The 26,381-nt window shown below is 38.1% G+C and overlaps 1 protein-coding gene across 1 annotated transcript in view; it reads right to left on the minus strand.

The window, feature by feature from the left end:
• Positions 1-26,381, minus strand: part of DNAH7 (dynein axonemal heavy chain 7) — a 248,183-nt gene that overhangs the window by 191,817 nt on the left and 29,985 nt on the right. The window contains exons 6-12 of the mRNA XM_065880632.1: positions 23,301-23,388; positions 22,084-22,264; positions 20,278-20,353; positions 18,771-18,896; positions 12,817-12,936; positions 4,804-4,987; positions 3,970-4,149 (exon numbers count right to left, since the gene is read on the minus strand). Coding sequence (XP_065736704.1) covers positions 3,970-4,149; positions 4,804-4,987; positions 12,817-12,936; positions 18,771-18,896; positions 20,278-20,353; positions 22,084-22,264; positions 23,301-23,388 — 955 coding nt within the window. The remainder of the gene's footprint in view (positions 1-3,969; positions 4,150-4,803; positions 4,988-12,816; positions 12,937-18,770; positions 18,897-20,277; positions 20,354-22,083; positions 22,265-23,300; positions 23,389-26,381) is intronic.

The raw sequence follows: 26,381 nt of genomic DNA on the forward strand, positions 1-26,381 counted from the left end.
CTCATTAATATTCAAGTACCCTCTGTATCACTTGTTTCCAAACTTGAGGGACTGCCAGAATCATCTAGGGATATTTTACCAGTACACCTACTTCTGAGTACAGACTGTCATTGTAAATCTACATCTCTAGATGCAGGGAATGGGGGTGGCAGGGACCCCTGGATGTTTTTGGGTTTTTTTTTTTCGGTACGTGGGCCTCTCACTGCCGTGGCCTCTCCCGTTGCGGAGCACAAGCTCCGGACGCGCAGGCTCAGCGGCCATGGCTCACGGGGCCCAGCCGCTCCGCGGCACATGGGATCCTCCCGGACTGGGGCATGAACCTGTGTCCCCTGCATCGGCAGTTGGACCCTCAACCACTGCGCCACCAGGGAAGCCCTGGATTTGTATTTTTAAAAGTCACCACATGACTCTGGTACATAGGGTTTTAGAATCATTACCCCACGTATAATGCCCCAGGTAAGACCTATCTCTCAAAATTTGAAACCAGAAAAAATACCTGAGCAGTCTAAAACTTGTTATATTTTCCTCTTTACTGTAGAAACCAGGAAGCTTAGAGCCATATTTTATAAGCATAAAATCATAGCAACTGTCTTCATTCAGATGATTATAATACTTTTTTCCACTTCAAACTTTATCTAGTAACTCTTATTAACCTGTTATATCTGTTTCATAAGCTACATCTAGTCATTCTTGAGGAAGGCAGGGTATGAGCAGAATACAAAAGGATGCAATAGGTGAACTGGAATTAAACAAAAAAACAAAGTAAACAGTAAGTTTCTTGAGAGACTTCTATTTATGGTAATATGAGGAATAGATACCCTCTTTGAAAACAACGACCTAGTTCAAAACACATAAATATGCTGGGGAAAATGCCAAATATAACTTTTATAGTGCATGGTTAAGGCAGTAAAATAATAAGGAAAGGCTAAGGGGCCAAACATGAGATAATACATGAATCGGGAGGTAACTATATGCGGATGTGAGCAGCTGCCCTGGGGACTCTGCTGATCCCTGGTGGCCTAAGCTTTGCTTTAATGAGTCTCCAGCAGGATGGGCACATATGTGGGGCTGGGTGGCATGGGTGAGAGAATGGTTGTCAGGAAACAAAGCCTGAAGCCTGAGTAAGGTGGGAAGTCAACTGATACCCCTACATAAAGCCAGGAACAATGAAAACAATGAAAAGCGACACAACTTCACAATGAGGGTTCTAAGGACACAAAACTTCAGAATGCTGAAAGCTGACAGAACCTTTAAATGAGGGGGTAAGAAAGGAAAATGTCTTGTTTCGGCCTTGTTTTTCAGTGGAGAAGAGAAAGGATGGTCGTCTTAAGAATTTGGAACCACAAGCCTGTTCTCTTACACATTTGGGTAAACACTCACTGCCAGTGTCGTCCACAAAATCCTCAGGCAAGAATTTTGTTTAAAAGGGTCCTGGGGGCATCCCTGGCGGTGCAGTGGTTAAGAATCCGCCTGCCAATACAGGGGACACGGGTTCGAGCCCTGATCCGGGAAGATCCCACATGCTGTGGAGCAACTAAGCCCGTGAGCCACAACTACTGAGCCTGCACTCTAGAGCCCACGAGCCACAACTACTGAGCATGCGAGCCACAACTACTGAAGGCCGCGTGCCTAGAGCCCGTGCTCTGCAACAAGAGAAGCCACTGCAATGAGAAGCCCGCTCACCGCAAGGAAGAGGAGCCCCTGCTCACTGCAACTAAAGAAAGCCCACGTGCAGCAACAAAGACCCAACGCAGCCAAATAAATAAATAAAAATAAAGTTCCCTTAAAAAAAAAATCATTAAAAAAAATAGCGTCCTGGGTTTGCAGGGGCCTCCAGAGCACATGTCAAGAGAATATGCAAAATCCAGAGGAACCAACCCAAATCAAGGCCTCAAAGACTTCCCTGCATAAAGTTCTTGTGTGTAGAAGCCCATAATAATAAATAAAAAACAGGGGCTTCCCTGGTGGCGCAGTGTTTGGCCGCGGCAGTGAGAGGCCCGCGTACCACAAAAAAAAAAAAAACACCCACAGAAATAAACGACCAGGAGCAGGAGTCAGATCAGCAAACAGAGAAGAGTAATGAATACATGACTAAGTACAAGAGACTATCAAAAGTGACCAGGCCGGGCTTCCCTGGTGGTGCAGTGGTTGAGAGTCTGCCTGCCGATGCAGGGGACATGGGTTCGTGCCCTGGTCCAGGAAGATCCCACATGCTGTGGAGCAGCTGGGCCCGTGAGCCATGGTCGCTGAGCCTGTGCGTCCGGAGCCTGTGCTCTGCCACAGGAGAGGCCACAACAGTGAGAGGCCCGCGTACCACACACAAAAAAAAAAGACCAAGCCTAGTTGAAAAAAAGAAAAGTTAATGGATTCCGAGAAAATAAAAATAAAATGATAAAAAAAACTAGAAGCTCTATGAAGAAGACAATATTCTTAACATGAATAATATCACAATCACAGTGTTAAGTAAAGTAAAACAAGTCATGGTCTATTTATAAGACGACTCCAGCTATACAAAGACATAGAAAAACTAAAGAGAAATTGTTTACAGATATACAGACATGTAGTAAGTTTATGTTTAAGAATTCAGAGTAATAACTACAAAATGCCCAATGGTCACTGCAGCACTGTTTACAATAGCCAGAACATGGAAGCAACCTAAATGTCCACTGATAGAGGAATGGATAACGAAGATGTGGCATATATATACAATGGAATATTACTCAGCCATAAAAAAGAACAAAATAATGCCATTTGCAGCTACATGGATGGACCTAGAGATTGTCATACTGAGCAAAGTCAGACAGAGGAAGACAGGTGTCATATGATATCGCTCATGTGTGGTATCTAAAAAAATGGTACAAATGAACCAATCTACAAAATAGAAATAGAGTCACAGATGCAGAAAACAAACTTATGGTCACGAAGGGGGAAGGGAAGGGCAATAAACTGGGAGATTGGGATTGACATATACACACTACTATACATAAAATGGATAACTAATAAGAAACTACTGTATAGCACAGGGAACTCCACTCAATACTCTGTAATGACCTATATGGGAATAGAATCTAAAAATGACTGGATATATGTATATGTATAACTGATTCACTTTGCTGTACAGCGGAAATTAACACAACATTGTAAATCAACTATACTCCAATAAAAAGTAATTAAAAAAATAACTACAAAGTACAAGATAGTGATTCCTTTGCTAGAAGGTAGAAGGATAGGGATATGAACAGGGAAGAACAATTGGGAGGTAGAGCTTAAAGGTAATAGTCATTGTTTAAGTTAGATGGAAGGTATGAAGGTGTTTACTCTATTACTGCTTAAAACTTTAAACACTGGCCTCCTGTACTCTTTTGTATGTATGAAATATTTGTACACTATTTAAAAAATGAAAAAGGAAGAAGAAAGCTACTGTTTGGACTTAGAAAACTTGAAAAGCCTTTAAGTTAAGGAATTTTCAGACATGCTCATTTCATATACTAGACTGCAATAACTACTGTTGAAATATCGTAGTTCAGCAGAACTTTGCTAAATATTTGGCCAGAGAGAAAAGGGAAGTAGGATCTATGATTTGGAAGTAAGGAGACATGACTATTCCTGGAAGAAGGTGTATCAGGAAGGTAGCTAATTGGAGGAGAATTTTACAGAGCTGGAAAAGTGTAACAGCAGTCAACAGCATGGTGTGAATGCTACAGCAAATGCTCATTGATGGCTTCAAACCAGATCACAACTTTAATTCTTCCCCCTCAGAAAATTTTCAGCTGAGTTCAATAGAAACCAGTATTTAAGAGAAGCTAATGGGAAAATAGTATGTTTTTAAAGCAAAACTGCCTTATAAGCCAATGTTACTAGGCCATTGGTATTCTGTAAAGCAGAGGATACCTGTCTATACTAAAAGAAGTTATTTGAAGCAAATACCATCATCCAAATTGAAGCAATCAGAATATCCTTATTACTTACCGACTTGGAATACAATTTTGCCTCAACTCTTGGCACGAAACTGACAGCCTTAATCATGACATCATAAACATTTAGAAGGATGTCTATATAGTCATTGAAATCAGGTTCAAACTTAATGGTGTCGTTATCAAGAATCAGCCTTATGACAAAACCTGGATGTTCAAAAGCTCTAACAGAATCCTGCAACAAAGAAGTTATATATATATAATAAAGTATACATATATATATGCATACGAATTGTGATAGAGTAAGGAGTGCACTGGTCCCAATTAGGATACATGAGAACTCACCCTTCTTCTTATGTCCTAGACAGTTAAGCCAAAGAGGAACTGTACCGAAATGGGCAAGAGCCATTCCCAGCGAGCCATTCCCAGCGAGACTCAGTTGGTATCCACTGAGCCTACAGATCAACTATAGGGTCAAGATTCCAGAAAAAGGAAGATGTGCACAGCAGTGGGGCTCTAGAATCATCAAAGAAGGAGCCCAAGAGGAGAACATTCAAATTCCCAGACTCCACTCACCCTTTAACAGGACCTTCTTCCAGAAAGAAAAGAGTTCTTTGGAGAAATCTTCCCCAGCCCTCATGACCCAAATTTCCCAATTATGGGAATTTTTACTTATTTCCACTAACCTCACCAATGTGATGATAATAATATATCCTACATATGCAGGTTGACATTAAGTCTTTTTTTAAAAAACACGTAAGTGTAATAGGTCTAAAGGTATACTTTCTGCTCTTCCACTGGTAAAGGTTATTTTATAATTATCCACTCTGAAAGAATTGAAAAGAAATACATTGGTAAATGAATACTGGTGTAACTGAACCTTACTTACGGGGGGTTGTGCAATTAAGTCCGTGAAATCTTGCATGGAAACCAAAGTGAGGTCCTGCAGCTGGAAAGTCATAAGTGTAGCAGCACAGTTGAAAAAAGATTCCAACTTGGCACTGCTGTCACCAGTTGGCAATAGCTTTTTTTTACTACCTTGGTAATAAATATTCTGCACTTCTGGAAACCACCTTCAAAGAACAAAAGACTTTTAAAAGTTACTATTTTCAATGAATTACTCCTCTTACATTAAGCATTAACAGTAACTTCTGAACATCTAAAGGTCTTTATAGGGAGGTATATTGCCAAGTCACATTATCCACTCTGAAGTATAAGCGCTAGCATGTTTCACTCCTCCTGGGAAAAGAAATTTTAATCATAGCCCATGGAAAATGGCTCAACGACATGACGCTGTGATAAAACGGTAAATCAAACTCCTGGAACCATTATTCCTGCACTTTTTGAATAATATGACAATTAACTTTATTGGATATTACAAGATACTCCTCCCCAGTCTCTGAAATCGCTCTTCAGGGAATGGATTTGTCAGTTTAAAGCTAAAATGTGAATAACATTAAATCAAGGGAGGGCTTGTTTGACTCAGCCCACCTAGTAATTTATGCTGTTCTATTTCACAATGATAGTTGAAAACAAGGCACAAAACAACAAAATCAAGTATATATTTTTTTTATCCTCCTTAATGAGAAATCCTGAAAGAGTGACCGATTTAAAACAAGTTCCAAATGTATATGTATCCTTGTAATAAAAGGAAAACAGTGAAATTCATATACAGATACATTATGATGATAACAAGTGAAGTTTTCAGTTTACAAAACCACTGTCCAACACTAAAATTAAGGAATATTTGTACCTCTTTCATAAGAGATAATACATTTTTTAAAACAAGGAGTCAATATAAGTTCAGGAGTTGCCTGAATGCTCCAAGAGAGATCAAAGTTTTAAATGTATGTATTCATCACTTTAACAAATACATGTTTAGTGCCTACTGTGTGCTAGGGACAGTGTCATGGGAGATATGAAAAGATATGACATGATCCCCTCTCTCTCATAATAATGAAGGCAATGTGTCATGGCAGAAAAACAGCTTTGAAATCAAAGAATAGAGACATAATTTTCTATTTAAGTAATAGAGAAGGGTTCTATAGTGAAGATGGCAAATTTCACTGAAGAATAGATAAAAATGAAATGAGGAAGACCTGACAAAAGGACCTGAAGTAGAATATACTAAGAAAAATAGGTGGGAGAGGTAGGGCTAATATATCTGATCATTTCACTGTCTATAACGGAGCTAATACACTGGAAAGTAGGAAAAAATAAGTGGAGGGAAGTCTGTGAGGACTTTTGCAGAACTTGGGAGCTAAACACAAGAACCTGGGACAGGCTCACGCTCTGTGAATACACAGCAGATCCTCCTGCAGTGGGGCATCACTGTTAAAGCAATAGGTAAAAGGACAAAGGAGGCCAAGTACCAAATACTAAGTAGAGAAGGGCAATGCCAGATTAATGAAGTAGAGAAGTAGAGAAGGGCAATGCCAGATTAATGAAGGGGATTGAGAAATCTCCAATAGTCTAGGCAAGAGATGGAGTAAGTCCAGGGCTGTAAGTAGAGAAGGGCAACGCCAGATTAATGAAGGGGACTGAGAAATCGCCAATAGTCCAGGCAAGAGATGGAGTAAGTCCAGGGCTGTAAGACTGGAAAAAGGACAAAGAACAGAAAATACACTGAAAAAAATTATTCAATCATTGTCTCAAAAATACTTACAGGGTTTCCTATTATGTACAAAACATTTGAGGTACTAAATATTACTCAGTCCTCAAAGTACTTATAGGTGAGTGGAGGGGAAAATGCACACACATAAATATGTATTATAAAAGGAAAAAGTAATAAGAGTACACAGTGTCAGAGGCATTCAGAAAGAAGAGATCACTTTTGATGAGGTAACAGTAAAGATTTCACGGAAGAAGGGTCATTTGGTCTGGACACTGAAAGACACAGGGGGGCTTCTCCGGGAATGAGCTGCATTATGTGCTGTAAACAGCGTGAGGCATAATTTTTTTATTGAGGTATAACTGATATAACATTATATCAGTTTCAGGTGTACAGTATGACGACTGAATATTTGTATGTATCGCAAAATGATCACAATAAGCCTAGTTAACACTGGTCACCATAATTAAAGTTTTGTTCTTCTTGGGATGAGAACGTTTAAGATCTACTCTCCTAGAAACTTTTAAATACACAACACAGTATTGTTAACTGTAGTCACCATGCTGTGTACTACATCTCCATGGGTTATTTATAACTGTAAATTTGTACCTTTTAACCCTCTTCAACCATTTCATCCACCCCTTACTCCCTTCCTTTAGCAACCACCAATCTGCCCTCTGCATCTATGAGCCTGGTTTTTGTTGTTGTTTTAGGTTTCGCATACAAGTGAGACCATATGGTATTTGTCTTTCTCTGCCTGACATATTTCACTTAGCATAATATCTCCACAGCCCATGCATGCTGTTGCAACATCTTCTTTATCCATTCATCAATCGATGAACATTTAGGTTGCTTCCATGTCTTGGCTATTGTAAATAATGCTCCAATGAACATGGAGGTGCACATATCTTTTCAAATTAGTGTTTTCCTTTTCTTCAAGTAAACACCCAGAAGTGGACTTGCTGGACCATACGGTAGTTCTATTTTTAAAGTTTTTAGGAACTTCCATACTGTTTTCCAGAGTGGCTGCACCAATTTACATTTTCAACAACAGTGCACTAGAGTTCACTTTTCCCCACCTCCTCACCAACACTTGTTACTTCTTGTCTTTTTGATAATAGTCATTCTAACAAGTGTGAAGTGATATCTCACCGTGGTTTTGATTTGCATTCCCCTGATAATTAGTGATGTTGGGCATCTTTTCATGTACCTGTTATTTATCTGTATGTCTTCTTTGGAAAAATGTCTATTCAGATCTTCTGACCATTTTTAATCTAATTGTTTTTTGCTATCACATTGTATGAGTTCTTTATATACTTTGGATATTAACTACTCATTAGATGTATATTAGTCGCAAACATTTTCTCCCATTCAGTAGCCTGCCTTTACATTTTGCTGATGGTTGCTTTGCTGTGTAAAGTTTTTATAAATATGTGTATAAAACATAAAATTTTGCTAATAGTATCCAAGAGGTTCTTATTCTGTTTTAATCCCCTTAACCTCTGATTAAATCTGATACAATTATGTCTGCAAAGATGACAATGCTAAGAGTCACAGAGTTTAAGTGGGGAGCAACTGAGCAACTTTCAAATTTTCCTAGAATTCCCATCTCACAGATGGAAACAAACAAGGAGTAACTATCTTAAAAACCAACAATTGGTTAAAAAGGAGAACAGAGAGCCTACAGATTTACCAATTGGATAGATATTTAACAATGGTAAGGTATGGTTATAGGCTAATCTTAGAAGCCATGCCGTTTTTAATTTAACGTGACTATTTCTACAGGCATGGCCCAAGGTGAAAGTTTTTTCAGAACTGAGAATAGAGAAGATAGGTTAGGTCCAGGTTGCAGAAGACCTTAAAAGGCAGGTTAAGAATTGTGGATTTATTTTGTCAACAAACGGAAGGCACTGATCTAGGGGATGTTTAAGATTCACCTGGCAGTGGTTTGTAGGCTATATGGGAGGATAAAAGGGCCTGCCAAGGGTAGTAGCAGTGGGAATTGACAGAAAGGAGTACACATGGAAGATGCTTCTGAGAGAGGGTCAAGAATACTTGGTGTCCATAAAAGAAGTCTCAGTAAATATAAAATGATGAAAATCATACAAAATTAGAAAATCAGTAACAGAAGGACACTATGGAAATTCACAAATATGCAGAAATTAAACAACATAGTCCTGAACAGGCAATGAGTTAAAATAAAAAGGGAAATTAGAAAATAATTTGAGATGAATGAAAATGAAAACCCCATATATCAAAATTCATGGGATACAGAAGAATAGTGGTCAGACTTTAGACCTGTAAACACATTAAAATATATTTAAAAGATCTTAATCCAATAGTCTAAACTTTACTAGAAGTCAGAAAAAGAGAGAATACTAAATTCAAAACAAGGAGAAGGAAGAAACAGAGATCTGAGTGGAAACAAACAAAATAAAGAATAGAAAAATAGAGAAAATCAGCAAAGCCAAAAGCTGGTTCTTTGATAAGATCAGCAAAATTGACAAACCTATAGCTAGACTGACCAAGAAAAAGAGTGAAGTCTCAAATTGTTAAAATTAGAAATGAAAAAAAGGAGACATTAATATTGATCTTATAGAAATAAAGGGAACATAATAAACAACTCTATGCCAACAAATTAGATAACCTAGCGAATTCCTAGGAAGACACAACCTACCAAAACTGACTCAAGAAGAAACAGAAAACATGAATAGACTTACTACAAGTAAATACATTAATGATCAAAAAAATTCTAAGAAAATTAAAAGGCCAGGATCCAGGAATAGCTGGCTTCACTGGTGAGTTCTACATCAAATGTTTAAAAAAGAATTAACACCAATCCTTCACAAAGCCTTTCAAAAAGAAAAAGAGAAAGGAATACTTCCTAACTAATTCCATGAGGACAGTATTATCATAATACCAAAACAAGACAAAAATATCACAAGAAGAAGAAAACTATAGATCAATACCCTTGATAAATATAGACACAAAAATCCTCAACAAAATACAAACTGAATTTAGCAGCATATAAAAAGGATTATACTCCATGACCAAGTGGAATGCAAGATTGCCTCAATATATTAAACCAATGGCAATATACCATATTAGCAGAGTAACAGAAAAAACTATCATCTCAATAGACGCAGGAAAAGCATTTGGCAACTCTACATTATTTCATATTAAAAACAATTAAGAAACTAAAAAGTAAAGGGAAATTCCTCAACCTGATAAAGGGCACCAACACAGAATATATAGTCAGCCCTCTGTATCCATGGGTTCCACATCCGTGGACTCAACCAACTACAGACTGAAAATATCACGAAAAAATTCCAGAAAGTTCCAGAAAGCAAAACTTGAATTCTCCATGTGCCAGAAACTATTTACATAGCATTTATACTGTATTTACAACTACTTACATAGCAGTTATATTGTATTAAGTATTGTAAGTAATCTGAGATAATTTGGAGGATACGTGTAGGTTATATGCAAATACTATGCCATATTATATAAGGGACTTGAGCATCCGTGGATTTTGGTATCTGCTGCGGAGGAGGGGGTGTTTCTTGGAATCAATCCCCCATGGATACTAAGGGATGACTGTATAAAGAACTCTTACAACTCAAAAATAAAAAGACATAACTGAATACAAAATGAGCAATGATTTGGATATTTATCCAAAAAGATAAATAAATGGACAATAGACAAGGATGTAGAGAAATTGAATGGTAGGAATACATTGTTGTTAGGGATGTAAAATCTTACAAACCCTTTGGAAAACATCATGGCAGTTCCTCAAAAAGTTAAATATAGTTATCATATAACCCAGCAATTCCACTCCTAGGTATACAACGAAGAGAACTGAAAACAAATGTTTACGCAAAACAAATGCTCATGGAAGCATTATCCATAACAGCCAAAAAGTAGAAACAACCCACACTGATGGATAAGCAAAATGTGGTATTAATATATTCTGCAATGGATTATTATTTGGCCATGAGAAGAAATAAAGTATTGGTACATGCTATAACATGGATGAACCTTGAAAACATCATGCTTAGTGTACGAAGTCAGACATAAATATGGTATCATTCCACTTAGATGAACTGTTCAGAGTAGGGAAATCTACAGGGACAGGAAGTACATTAGTGGTTGTTAAGGGCTTGTTAGGGTGGAATGGGAGTGACTGCTAACAGATACAGGGTTTCATTTGAGGGTGATGGAATTAGTGATGATCATTGCATAATCTTGTGAATATATTATAAACCACTGAATTATACACATTAAAGTGGTGAATTTTATGATAAGCGAAATATATCTCAACAAGAAAACAACAGTTAGCAATACACTGAATATGGCTGGGGGCAGGCTGGGGATGGTGAGAATGTACATGATGAGCAAAGAGACAGAACAAGTCGAAAAGTTTTCAACTTGGCCTGGGAATGGTCCAGAGGAGGAAGAATGGCAGGCTTGGAAGAAAGAATGAGTACTGCTATGGAAATGCTGAGAATCAGGTGCTGACATGGCATTCAATTGGAGATATACAGTAGAAAATTTATCATAAGGGCACAGAGCTCAGAAAACATAACATCTTGAGACAGCTAAGACAGACGAAATCATGAAACTGTCGAGAATATAGAGAAGAAAAACAAAAGCAAACACCTGGAGAGCCCCTACTCTTAGAAAAGGTAGTGAGATTAAGTAGAGCCAGAAAAGGAGATCAAAAAGAAATGGGCAAAAAAAAAAAAGAAATGGGCACAGGGACACAGAACAGAGACTTACAGAAGGCGGTGGTGATTAAACCACAGCAATTGCTGAGTAGAAGTGGAGGATAAGGACTAAGAGAAGACGTTTGGGTTTGGCATAGATGTCATAATTAATCATTTACTAATTGTTTCTCCACTTCGGTGAGCTGATGTTCTGCCTTTTAGCCATGATAAACACATTCTGGCTCACTATGTAAAGCATGGTCAGAGGGCTCTTCCCTTAGAATCAATCAGGAGGCATCAAGAGATACAGTTAATCAGGGCTTCCCTGGTGGCGCAGTGGTTGAGAGTCCGCCTGCCAATGCAGGGGACACGGGTTTGTGCCCCGGTCCGGGAAGATCCCACATGCTGCGGAGCGGCTGGGACCGTGAGCCACGGCCGCTGAGCCTGCGCGTCCGGAGCCTGTGCTCCACAACGGGAGAGGCCACAGCAGTGAGAGGCCCGTGTACCGCAAAAAAAAAAAAAAAAAAAAAAAAAAAGAGAGATACAGTTAATCCATCTTCATCTCTCAGCAAAATCATTCAATAAAGGTTTATCCTCTACTCTGTACTTTGACACACCCAGTCTACTAAAATTTGCAGTAGGAATGTATTCCTGGGGTAGAACCCTGAAGTTATAGATCAAGATAATTTACTCTTATTCTGTCCTTACGGGGTCATATTCTCCTCTGCAATTAATTATGCACTTTCATTCTGCACCTCTCCTCTATTTTTTTTTTTCTGTGAACTAATACTACATAGAAGTCTAAAGTTCTTTCAAGTAATGTCAGACAAAGAATTTGATTCTAACGTATTAGAGAAGAAAAAATATAAAGGGAAGATTCAGTCTTAAACTGTCAAGATACACTTCTAAGTACCTCTTGGAAATCATGAAGCCGTGCTGGAGTTTTATGTCCTCTGTTATCTTAAATTTGATCTAATATTAATGTCCCATTTATAATAACTTAATGGCCCATGACAAAGACAATTTTACTGTATTGTTTCAGAACGTATTATCTGGCACCAGTATCGATAATTATCACATGTGGCTATCCCAATTTGAAGGGCCAATCCAAGATGATGTTTAATTAAGTCTAACTTCCCAATACAACTATAAACTCCTTTAAAGAATATATTTTCCCCACCTAAGCATTCTTTAAACTCTTCTGCATCCTCCATCCAAAACCAAAATGTAACAGGCACATTACCTTGTATGTATTAACAGTAGATTCAAATAAATCTCTGGTGAACGATTAGTTGATGATCATTCCCCCACGTTATCCACCCCTACTCTCAGAGCAGAGGGTAGAAACCAGACATTGAGAAAAAGTATCAATTATAATCATTTTAGTTTCTGTACAATCTATGCTGTGTAGAACATCTGGATAGACATCACAGAGCAAGGCAGTTAAAGATATCATACTTAACTCTCAAACAGAAATGATTACAAACTTTTTAAAATGAGATTTTCTAAAAGCAGTTAAATTGCAGTAGCCCACCAATCACATTTTTAAATTTATGTTTTCATACATGAAACTTCAAAACTTTACATTTTAAGTAGAGTCTCTTTGGCAGATTCCATGTGTTTCATGACAATACTCTGAAAAGTCGACAGCTCTAATGCATCCTGGCAATTGTGAAATTCTTCTACATCAACTAAACGTAATTTTCTGCAAGAGATGAAAATGAACAGTGATTTAAGTATGAGGGGTTTTTTTTTGTTTGTTTGTTTTTGCGGTACGCGGGCCTCTCACTGTTGTGGCCTCTCCCGTTATGGAGCACAGGCTCCGGACGCGCAGGCTCAGCGGCCATGGCTCGTGGGCCCAGACGCTCCGCGGCACGCGGGATCCTCCCGGACCGGGGCACGAACCCGTGTCCCCTGAATCGGCAGGCGGACCCTAACCACTGCGCCACCAGGGAGGCCCGACAGTTTTTTTTTTTTTTTAATGTAACATTTTGCTAATTGATCCCTTCTCAAAAAATGATATTCCTAGGTTTTATCACTAAAATTTGTGTTCCATAAAAATATTCAAGAACATATTTTAATTTTAAAAATAATTAATATAATTAAATTCAGCAGGAACACAATCTGATATTATGAAACTGTGCTGTGCAGTAGAAGAAGGATGTAATAACTGAAATTTGATGGTTAGGTTAGACTGATTTTTGCTTTCAAACTGGAACAATTAAAACAGGAAAAGAGGCAGGGCTCAAAACTTACAGGGTCCAGTACTCCTAATATAAAAATTCCACCCTTTCTGAAAAGAGAGCAACCCTGGATATTGGAGAGCCATGAAGTGAGGGAGTTCTCACACCTAATTAAGACCCAGTGTATAAAAACCTTTTGAACCTGTCTGGTTTTGATTTTTTCAGAAAACACAGTGCTTACTCCAGCCAAGAGTTTTCACTTCTGAGGACAACACTATGATCTTTGTTATATACACGCTTTAGTCAGTTAAGAAGTTTCTCTGGCAGATTAAAGTGAAAGAACAATGCTACCTATTAGTACCATTGTGTTAGTCACCTCAATTTAACTACAGATTTCTTCCCTATTAGAGAAATTGCTATTTAATTTCCACATGATTAAATGATTTCTATGTTATCTGAGATAGGAAACACTATTAAAAAGATCACTTTTAATTTTTACTTAAAAACCAGTGTAAAATACTGGTTAGTAGACAAAACACATTTCACATCTATTTATATTCCTTTCACAAGCAAAAGTCCCTCTCTCAGGTTACCATGAGGTTAGTACGTGACATCAGTGATACATTAGGCACAAAGTAGGTATAACCGTTGCTGGAGAATCTTTGGTAATGTGTTATTCTGGGCAACTGAGCAGTATACAGCAATGTTTTAAATAAAATACTTTTAAAATGTAGCATGACAGGGCTTCCCTGGTGGTGCAGTGGTTGAGAGTCCGCCTGCCGATGCAGGGGACACGGGTTCGCGCCCCGGTCCAGGAAGATCCCACGTGCCGCAAAGCGGCTGGGCCAGTGACCCATGGCCGCTGAGCCTGCGCGTCCAGAGCCTGTGCTCTGCAACGGGAGAGGCCACAACAGTGAGAGGCCCGCGTACCACAAAAAAAAAAAAAAAAAAAAAAATGTAGCATGACAGCACATACCAAACATAATCTGCTTTCTTTATGCTTCTTGGTCAACATTTTCAACATGACTTTATGTTTCAAAGCTGTAGCTATCAATCAGGGTACAGGTGCATGCTGTGTGAAGCAGCACTGAAGGAGAGCAGTTGCTAGGGCAGGAGCACCTAGAATTCACTTTGCCACTGAGCAACCAGACCAGTTTTCCCTGCACTTCCTCAGTGTTTGATTTAGAGACAATTCTAAGCACAGGCCACCCACCTTTCATGTTTTGAGATTGATAGGCCTTTATAGAAGTTTTACAGAACTTTCTCATGAAATCTCTGCTGATAACATTCCCTGTTTGGTCAATAGGCTGAATTGTTAAGAAGATGGGAAAAATACCACCGGACACCGGTCCTACTTTCTCAGGACGATTCCTACAATCATCTGGCAGTAGAACAACAGTTTGTTTTTTGGGGTTTTTTTTGCGGTACGTGGGCCTCTCACTGTGGTGGCCTCTCCCGTTGCGGAGCACAGGCTCCGGACACGCAGGCTCAGCGGTCATGGCTCACGGGCCCAGCCGCTCCGCGGCATGTGGGATCCTCCCGGACCGGGGCACGAACCCGTGTCCCCTGCATCGGCAGGCGGACTCTCAACCACTGCGCCACCAGGGAAGCCCCAGGACAACAGTTTTAACCATGGTAAAAGACTACAGGAAGAGTCAGGAAAAAGAACACTCAACCAAATAACAGCCCCAAATCGCCCAGACTGTGAACCTCAGGTTCTCCTCTGAACTCTTCCTACCCCTTACCTGCAGCATGCAAGCGGACGTCAATTTCGGGAGACTCGGCTGTCAGTCATGGATCCCTCCCACCTGCCACTTGATGCTCATCACAGTCTGAAACCCCCACCTCGATCTTTGGACCCATCACTGATTTCAGGCAGAGGGACTTCAACAGTCCTGGCCCAACACTCTGGACTCAACACCAAGTCAGTCTCTGATTTTGATCTCTGGTTCTCAAAGCTAATCTCACTTCTGACGGGGCCCAAGTTGCCCCTTAAATCCTACTCCAAGTGCCTACATTCCTTGCTTGCTCCATGAATTTAGAAACAAGTTCTGTTCTTGCCAGTTCTCCTTCGTTACATTCAAAGTAGCACCCTCTAGGCAGTGCTCTGCACTCGCTTTCTTCACTTACTAATACATCCTGGAGACCATTCCATATTAGCACGTTGATACGGTTCTCATTCATATTTCATAGCTGTGTAATAATATTCCATTGTGTGAATGTACCATCACTCATTGAACCAGTCCACTATCAACGGTTACTTGGTTGTTTCCAGGCTAATCCTCTTGACAAATGGCACAATAAAGAACCCTGAATCTGGATCACTTCCTATGTTTTCATGTGTATCTCTAGACGATTTCCCAGAAATGAGATTGCTGGATTCAAGTGTAAATGAATTTGTAATTTTGATAGATATGACTGGATTCCCTTCAAAAGGGTGCCCATTCCTCCAATCTTCACCAACAAAGCATGATGTCAGTATTTTGGAATTTTGTCAATTCCATAGGAAATACAGTGATATCCCAGTGTAGTTTTTATTTCAATCTCTTTGCATTTTTCTTATTATGAGTTAAGCATCTTTTTAATACGTTTGAGATTGATTAAGTTGTATCCTCTCTGAGTACTGTACAGTAAACGAATCCACAGTGTTCTAGAAGTATTTTCTTGGACTCACCTTGATCAAATCATGAATTTCAAAAGTTGTTCTTTATCTTCTTATTTTCTTAGACATCCTATTTATACTGTAATATATATCCTATGATAATTTCTATACTCATATATACACTGTACATACATGTGTCCCTGACATACACCATTTTTCAAGCAAAAATACCTGTGTGCTAAGTAGGTTTTTGACTGCATACTAAATGTCATCTCTGACATTAAGTGGGTTCTGTAAGCATAAATACTGAATGACATGAATTTGCACATTTCCATCTAGAGAGCATCCCCATTCATAGAGGTGTTCCTATTCATGCATTTTAGAGTCATTCAGATGGTTTTTTTGTATCATCATCCCCCAACCCACAGCCATACATAGAGATGTCCTGTACCTTCAAGACCTGCTGAGATCCAGGGCAAATGGCTGTTAACCCAGAGTAAGGATGCCCTGCGTGTTCAATGCTGGCTTCTCCTCAGAGGGGCAGCACTTGGGTCTGCCCATCCCACTCTTAATATTCACACAGAGAGTAAAAACAACTTATGCTGGCAAAGGCAACATAGGAGTTGGTGGGGCTCTCTTCCCACCCACCGACTGCAAAGCTTCTTTCTCATTTGTCTCTACCCTGGAAGCTCTGAGGTTTGCTTCAGCTGCTGCAACTAACATCTCTGCCACCACATCCCTGGACACTAATTTTGGACATATCTACTATTTACTGTTCTCTTATCTCGGCTTTGTTACTTTTTCTTCTTCCCCTTCCTCCTTTCATTTTCTTGTCTCTTGCCTCCTGACATTGTACAATAGACAAAGTCTAGCCCTTTATGAACAATATTAGGCAATCGTGCTCATCCTCCAGCATCCAGCCCAGTGTGTTCTAGCAGTTCCATGTATGAATGGATATTAAAAGAATAAACACTGTGGCGGTGTTTTGAAAATGAAATGTACTACTGCATGTAAACATCCTTTGTGAAAGTGATATACTGTATAGTAGGATCTCATCACTGCAGACAAAATTAGATCATGGGCCTTGTCAGGGAGAGATATTTGAGTCTCAATACTCAAAAGAAACAAAATGAGAAAAGTATGGGGCAGGGAGATGGCCTCTTCCTATAAGACAAATTCAGGAAGACAAAGAAATCCACATTATACAGTGGAAACTTGAAAGGATGTGCTTTCTAGGAGTCAACAGTCTCATTGACGAAAGCCAGTTTTATGCTGTGTATGTATATCCACGTATGTGGATATACATATATATTTGGCTACGTGAGCACAAAGAAAAGTATGGGAAGATGCCCCACTAATGGTTATCATGTCTTTGGCTGGGTTGGTAGAAAGAAGGGCATGTTCGAGGAAAAGAAAGGCCAGGCTGGTGGGAGTCAGGCAAAGTAAAGAAAAAAGGGCTGCACTTAAAAAGTGTATATGATCACACTTGTGTAATCATATTAATTACATATGTATCTGTGTAAAGAAATTACATTAAAATTTGTTTTAAAAAGGAAGGAAGGGAGAGAGGGATGGAGTGAGGGAGGGGAGGGGCCTTAGACACCACAAACCCACACTCATCTCACAGGTGGGAACTGGAGAGCGTCTGATGGGAGGGTGGCAGAGCTGGGGCGATTCTGGCTGGCTTGGCTTCCTCAAGCAGGACTGGGAGCAGGGTTAGGGTTATAGGTGCTCCTGAGCACTAAGGATCCCAACTTCAGAAGGAGCTCAGAGAAGTTGGTCGGTGAGGCCCCCCTAGTGTATGTGCAGGGGTGCTTTCCAGAGCAGAGACAACAGCTGTGCTTCTGAAGCACCCAAAGCTCTTAGCTTTCCCTTTGCTGGTCTGCAGGAGGCGAGAAAATGTGCTCATTATTGTGTCCTCATGACAATACCTGCAATTAAGAACCAGGAGACCCTGGAAAACAGACTGCATGTAAACTGGGGCTTTGGCTGGAAGGGTGAGAAAAGGCTCATGGGACCACCTTGGAGGCCAGGCTGCCATGTCCTCTATCACGAGACAGGGACCCATTCAGGTTTTGAGAGGGCTTCTTTAAGAAAAATGATATAAATCTGTATTACTTCTGCATATTTTAGAAATAGGTTATGTCCACGTGTGCCTACTGCTAGGATGCCCCCTCAGTGCCTTGGAAGGGGCGGCACAAGGGAGGGAATATGAAGCTGGAACTTCTCAACTGCGAGGTAAACTGTCCTCAGCCCTAGGGCCAAGGTCTGTAACTCCATAGCGCCCACCAGTCTTCACATCCAGCTCTGCACCTTTCGCACCATGACGACGCCCACAAGGAGATGCATGATCCCCAAGAGTCACCCAGAAACTTCACCTCATGCTAATCACATGGGCAGTATTACCTCGGTTTCTAAACAGTATAGATGACTGTAGCAGCGAATGTTCTGTGGGACTTAAAACGAGGCATGGCGATTCAGCCCCTTAACTGTGATTACCCCTTAAAGTATATATGGTAACCTGGCAGGGGTGGGGAAGGGAGAACTCGGTAAGACATAATGGCGACGCTCACTTTTACCCTATACACTTTTATGTTGTTTAAAACCATGCTTACTTAGGTTAGATTTGTAATTATTTTTAAAATTTATAGTTAAAATAGTAAAAGAAATAATTAAGATGTAATAACTTTCATCTCTCTTAAACAAAACAAACAACAACAACAAAAAAACCTCAGTAAGACCAGAAATACTTACTTAAAAGTACTGTGCCACAAATCTAGCACCGCCAACATTGTAGGGTTCATTGCGTTCAAGTGATCCCTAATATAACTGCTTGCAGCTAAAAAAGATTTCCTCCAAGGTTTTGGAAGAATTTCCATTCTGAAAGCAAAGAGAAAATAGTCATCTGCTTTAAAAATCAGAAAGTCTTATAAAAGTCAAAGTACTTTCTGAGTAATAATTTTATTTGAGTAATAATTTTTTGAGTTATTTTGAATTAAAAATAGGATTTATCCCTTATGGTAATAACAAAACATGTAATTATGTTTTAAAGTATATAAAAATCATACTCTTTGTGGTTTAGTATAATTTTTAACTAACGCAGATAAAATTAGATTTGAATTTTTATCACATAAGGCAATTGTTTTTCTCTAAATGCTTGATGTGATGGAGTCCACAAATAACTAATAGTGATCAAGCAGGAAGAGTAGCCAGCTACGTTTTATATATATCTTAAAAAAAATTTTTAAGGAAACGTTTAAACATTTTATGCCCCTATTGTTTTTAAAACATTTTAAGAATATACTCCAGCCTGGAAATCTTCTTGAACTTCACCTCTGACTGTATAAAGGTCACTTACAAAATCATAAACAGTAACATTCTATTTAAAGATATTTATTCTGTAACTCCTCCGACTTGACTAATCATCTTTTATATACTAAAGATGGGCCATTTTCATCTTTCAGAGTATATTTAAACATTTACATTTTATGCCAGTAAATTTTTTTTATTCTCATTGATTTTAAACACTTAGTCTTGTTTTAATATATAGTAAAGTTAATTCAGTTTTTCATTTGTGGTCATATCACCTTTACAATTACAAAGGATAGTTTTTGTCTATCCCTGGGAGAAAAGCTGTTCTCCATAGAAGATACATCGCCTTTTTTTTTTTTTTAGTTGTTAAGAGAAACAATTTGGGGCACTTTTAAATGATACAAAAGAAAGAAAGTAAAACTGAAGTGGTTACTTAATCACATAAGTTCTATTCTTCAAACTATTTAAGTGATGTATTCCTAAATGTTATTTTAGGGAAAATATATAGCAAGTGGATTTTCCCATATGTGTTCTATATTTTAATCCATGTAATATATTCTGTGTTTGCATATCTTCTGCAACATTCCCACTGTGTTTTGGGGCATTCAAATTGCCTTCAAGCTTTCATGTCCCTAACACATCTAAAGCCTGTGCTTGGAGCTGTGGAGATAAAAGATCTGTATCAAGGTCTTTCGCCAGAGCACTTATGTTTTAACCACATAGGCATCCATCTGTCAGTGTGTGTTTGCCTACCCATCTATCCATCAATTTGTAAACATAACATGTTAGGGCTTAAATACATAAACAAAGATAGTATGATCAGTTGTATATATGCAGTACACAAATTATAAACATACATATGAGAAAATATAACCAGTGTATAAATATATCCACATACAGAGAAATGACTGCAAAAAATCAATATTCTTAGTGGAACCTGATTGCTTACTCAGCACGATGGGGTGGAAGTTCTTCTACCTTTCTGTCATCTTCCTTTTCTCTAGGATCTTTTAAAACAAAATCAACTAAAAGAAAGTTGAAAAGTTCTGATCAACAACCTTATAGTAATTATAGTATTTCCCAAGCAATTGCAAAACTAATTCCTTTAAAATTGTTTACATTAAGTTTTTTTAAAATAATGAGAGATTTGTGCATTTATAAACACAATTTTAAAATTTTTATGAGAAAATCTATGATGTCTGTGTCTTTGAGAATATATATACCCTTTCTTAACAATGTTCCTGTTCTTTCATTCGAAAATCATTGCTCTTAATATTATTGATACATTTTCCTTTTTAGCTCTTCCACCAAAATTGTTCTTGTTGAATTGAAGGTCAACAATACAGAGTAGCAGTAGTTTCCCTTCACTGAGGAAAGATACATATTGCTTTGCTGTTCTCTTTTAAATTGCTTAAGAGCATAGAACTACCTTGTTATGAAATCAGTAAAGTGAGCTACTTCTGCCTCTGCAGTCTTTAATTCAGTTAATTCTAACTTTCTTGCTTTTCTTTGAAGATGCTCTTTCTAAAATGCAAATATGTTTTTATCCCTCTGCCTAAAATCCTTCAGTGACTCTCCTTTACCTTCAAATGCTTAAAAGAAAGCATGTAAGGCCCTTAGTATTCTATCCCCTTCCCAAAATGCACCCTCTTCTTTGGCCATCAGAGCCGCTTGCAAGGTCAGAAGAGCCTTTCGCTCTTGTCTGCCATCATTCCCACCATTTCCTAGGCCATGCGTGTTCCCTAGTCTGTATATGTTCATCCTTCATAACTCAGTTCAGGTGCCAGAGTCCTTCCTAACAAGTCAGGCATGACCTCTTCTCCCTTAGACCATGTTCTCGATTTCTCTCCTCACTGTACTTGCTACTTTGCTTTATAATTTAGTGATTTGTCCATGGCCCTCATTACACTATGAACTCTTTGGGGGCAAGGATATGGCTCTTTACATGATCAAAACACTCAATAGGAGTCTTCAATGCAGTGAATGCCCTCCTCCCTGAAGGGTCCCGCAACCATTTCAAAGCAGTATGATTTCTCCAACTTTGACATAGCATCAATTATATCAGGCTTACTATCACAAGCAATCGAAGAACCTTTTTTTAAAGCACAGATTTGAAAGACTGCCTCCAGAGATTTTAATTCAGATGGGTCTGGAAATGAGTACTTTTTAAATGGCTCTGATAATGTCAGTCTTAGAGCCTATTGGTCTATACCATGAGTCAGCAAACTTTCACGTAAAGGGCCAGACTGCAAGTATTTTCAACTCTGTGAGCAACAAGGTCTCTATCACAACTACTCAACAATCTCTTATGGTGCAAAAGCAGCTATAGATAATATGCAAATGAATGTGTGTGTCTGTGTTTAATAAAACTTTATTCACAAAAACAGGCAGTGGGCCAGATTGGGCCTATGAGCTGTAGTTTGCCAACCTCTGGTCCATAGCAGTAGTTTTGTAATTAATCACACTCTAGTTTATGATATCAGTAATATTAATATTAATTAATTAACATTTTAAAATTTGTTTCCGTTATGTCCTTTGTTTAGGGGATATAGCCCTACAAATAGAAAGACGGTTTTTAAAAATTTTTGCTATATTTTATTAATGAAATTTGCCTGAGATCTTAAGCAATGTAACCACAATACAAGAAACAGCCTAATAAATATAAATAGTTTCAAATATAGGTGTTAACTTTAAATTTTTAAAAATTTATCTTTAATAAGACGCATTCAAATTAGAAAGAGAAATACTGATTTACCTATGGATTTTTTTACACTAAGAAGATAATCTTCTCTCATTTCATCAGATAATGCAAGTATGCTGTTAGTGAGGACTTTCAGATGTTGGGGGACTAAATTCAATACATGCTCCAGCCAAGAATCTTCCATTGGGGCTACGTGGTCCGTATCAATTCCATGGTGGATATAATAGTAATATCTCTACAGAAAAGATAATGAGAAATGGAGATGGGTTTAATACTATAATAAAAGAAGTATTTATCAAAACTAAAACCACTGAGCAAAATTAAAGTTTTAGTAGAAGAGAGTATTTACAAATCATAAAAAATTATTTTTTGCAATTCATATTGGCATTATTTGAGCTCTTCTAAGTTAAAAAAAAAACTTATTTCATGAAAATTAAAACTCTTACCTTAATTCATAACTACACCCTAAAACTTGAAGTTACATTACTAAATATATGATGTACTAAACAGAACTCATATGTGGAGGTAGAATTTAGTGTTCTATAAATGTGTGAAAATTTAGTATGTTCGTTTTTGTCCTTGTGTTATTGATAATCAGAAGTAGATCTTAAAAGCTGTAAGTGAATCAGTATCCCTATTCATTAATCTCAGAAATATTATCCAACAGGATTTACAAAATTTCCAATTGGCCTGTTAATATTTCATGCCATAATTTTACAGATGTTGTTAAATATGTACACAAAAAATTCATTTTAAGACATGACAGTATTTCTCTAACAATGGACATTTAATGTCAATATACTTTCCCAAGTTTTTACATGTCACTTATCAGAAAAAAATTTAAACATCAAAAAATACTTTCAAATTAGCAATGTTAAAGTCACTGACATTTGCTTTTAAAAAATTCTATATTTGAAATCATTGAAGAATTACTTTTTTCTAAAGTAAGTTAATATGCTCTGTGACATGTACATTAGGTAATTAAAATAATTTCTCATAGAATAAAGACATGTAAAAGCTATACATGACTGAGGCTAGCTTTAAACATAGGGAGCAGGGAGACTTGAGATTCTCTGACTGTGGCCTTAGGAAACGAGGGGAAGAATAATTTCCTCCATTAATCCAATAGAGCAATTTTATGGAACTTCATCTTTACTCCTACATCCATGTATTTGCACAGGAAGGAGCACAGAATAAACTCAAAGGCACAAGAGCACCTTCAAGTGCTTCCTTTACTTTCAATTATACTGACAAAAGAAATAGCTTGTTACCAAGATGTCTCTCTCTATTGCAGAACTGGTTAGTTTTGGCAATGTGCTTTCATCCAGAGTAGCTGAGTCTAAGACAGCATCTTGTTGCCTAAGAAAATGATAAACACACTATTCAAATGTATATAAATTGCAGTTAGGACATAAATCAATAGATTTATCTGTCAGACTGTCTTTTATAAAACAAGAAAAAAAGGCATTGTGGAACATTTTAAAAATAGTAAACATATTTATTTGGTACCGTATTCCTCCCAGAATACCTTCTCTTTATTCAGAGAGAGAGTTTTATTGAAAGTGATTTGAAAGATCTAATTCAGAGGCCACATCCTTTTTGATAGGCTTTATTCATTCTTGCTCATTGCTCCAAAATCATCTCTCTTCTCTGAACTTTTATAGGAATGTTCTTGCATTATTCCTAAAACATGTATGGTTATTTATAAATATGACGTTTAGAAGAGCACCGATGGGAAAGACTCTAAATGTAGTTTTGCCAGAGACACAGATACATTCTTCAAGAGACCATTTCTCAGATTTCTAGGAACACATATTAGAAGTTAGCAACAAATGACATAGAAGCTCACATGCTCCTATGTTTTCATTATTGGCTAACTGTTCATATAATACTATAACGTTTCTAGGTATAATTCAATTCAAAACCTATATCAGATATGAGCTACATTTTGTAACTTCCTCTGGGGCTCCAATGTGTGAAAAGTTCACATCTTCAGGAAAATAAGTTTTTCTGTGATACCTTTAACCTCTCTATCATTGAATGTATCATGCTCCAGGTCCCAACTTCATCAGGATGAATACAGGTTAGTGATGCTGTGTAATAAAATACTTCTCCCCACTAATTGTCCAGTGAGTGGAGACTGTAGGTTTATTGAATATCTGTCTGAGATATCATACCAAAGTAGGTACCCAGAATGGATCTTCTGACTTAGTTTTTTGCAAATCTTGGAATCCACTATCTTGTGAACTTTAGACTTATTTTTTTCAACTAAATGGACCAGAGAAGAGAGGCAAGGCAATGTCTCAGGAATGTCTCAGGAATGTCTCAGATCTTCAGGGTATTCTGTGGCTTGAAAGAGAAGGGTTATTTTAACTGCAAAAGTAATCATCTCATTATTTTGGTGTTTGTATAGTAATAAGATACTAATGACAGTAAGGTACTTCAGGAATCAGGACATCTGGGTTCAGATTCTGCCACTAGAAAGTATATGACCTTAATAAATGGATTGGGTTTTTTTTGTTTTTTAATGGAAGAAATGCTTATCCTATCTACTTTGCTGAATCCTGACGCTCAAACTTCATCCTCTGTGTGAGTGATGTGGACCTAGAAGGATGCAGCAAGGTCAGGAGAGGTGAAGAGGGAGGAGGTTAGGGGCTATAGGAGAGGCTGCAGAAGTTCTTGCAGTCAGAATGAAGATCCTTTCAGCTCTAAAACTCTATAATTCTATCCTTCGGTGGCCGCAGGCAAAGATCCTGCTGCTAGGAACAATAATAGAAGCTTTCTCTAATCCCCACACCTACTGTTACAGGAGACAATGACATAATTATCCCCACTGCACAGATGAAGAAACAATGTCAGAGAGATTAAATAACTTCCCCTTCATCACACTGTTAATTAAATACAAAACCAAGGATTTGCCCATCCATATGTGCTTCTAAACTGTCATGCTCTTTCCATCAAAGCAACATTCCATTCAGAAATAAATCAATCAATACTGGAGACACTTTGCCTGTTAAAGAGAAAATATGATGTACTTTATTTCTCAAAACTGAAAGAACTATATTGATATTTTTTCTCTTTATCAATAGAGATTTTTGGTTCAAGATGGTGACATAAACATTCTTTTTTTCAAGTTTTCCTATGAAAATGGTAATAATTTGAACCCAGGACTGTAAAGCAACTAGAGGGTCATCAGCTGAGTAGATACTTCAACAAATTTTTGGAACATGAAAAGAAGATAAAGAACAGATGAAACAACTGAGAACACCACAGACCGTAACTCATGCAGGAAGGAAACCAATCTGCCTAGGAGACCCCTAGAAAAGGCTCTCGTGTTGCAATCAACAGGTACCAAGGGAGGAAATGTATAGGAAGGCTGACAGCAAGGAAATTATCTGAGCAACTTTATGCCAGCAAATTAGACAACTCAGGGGACTTCCCTGGTGGTACAGTGGTTAAGAATCTACCTGCCAATGCAGGGAACGCAGGTTAGAACCCTGGTCCGGGAAGATCCCACATGCCGCAGAGCAACTAAGCCCGTGCGCCACAACTACTGAGCCTGCACTCCAGAGCCTGCAAGCCACAACTACTGAGCCCACGTGCTACAACTACTGAAGCCTGCACACCTAAAGCCCATGCTCTGCAACAAGAGGAGCCACCGCAACAGAGTAGCCCCCACTTGCCGCAACTAGAGAAAGCCCGTGCACAGCAACGAAGACCCAACACAGCCATAAACAAACAAATAAATAAATAAATAATTCTTTTAAAAATTAGACAACTTAAATGAAAAGAATATATTCCTAAAAGGTAAAAAAGTATCAAACATGCCTCAAGAAGAAATAGAAAATATGAAGAGATCTATATCAAGTAAACTAATTGAATTAGTAAGTAATAATCTTTCCACAAAGAAAAGTTCAGGTCCAGATGGCCTCACTAATAAATTCTATCAAACAAGTAAGGAAGAAACAACACCAATTCTACACAAATTCATTTGGAAAATAGAGGAGGTGGAAACACTTAACTCATTTTATGAGGCCAGTAGTACCCCGATACCAAAGCCAGACAAAGACATCACAAGAAAAGTACAGTCCCATATCATTCATTAATGTAGATTTGAAAATCCTTAAAATTTTAACAAATCCATTATGTATATTACATATACATAATGATTAAGTGAGAGGAATGCAAGGTTTAACATATGAAGATCATTTAATGTAATATGCCATATTTCAAAAGGACAAAAATCAAATGATCATCTCAATGGACATTGAAAAAGCATCTGACAGAAATCCAGCACCCACTCATGACGATACCTCTCAACAAACTAGGAAAAGAAGGGAAATTCATTAATC

Source organism: Phocoena phocoena, chromosome 7 (assembly GCF_963924675.1).
Source record: "Phocoena phocoena chromosome 7, mPhoPho1.1, whole genome shotgun sequence".
NCBI lineage: Eukaryota > Metazoa > Chordata > Mammalia > Artiodactyla > Phocoenidae > Phocoena > Phocoena phocoena.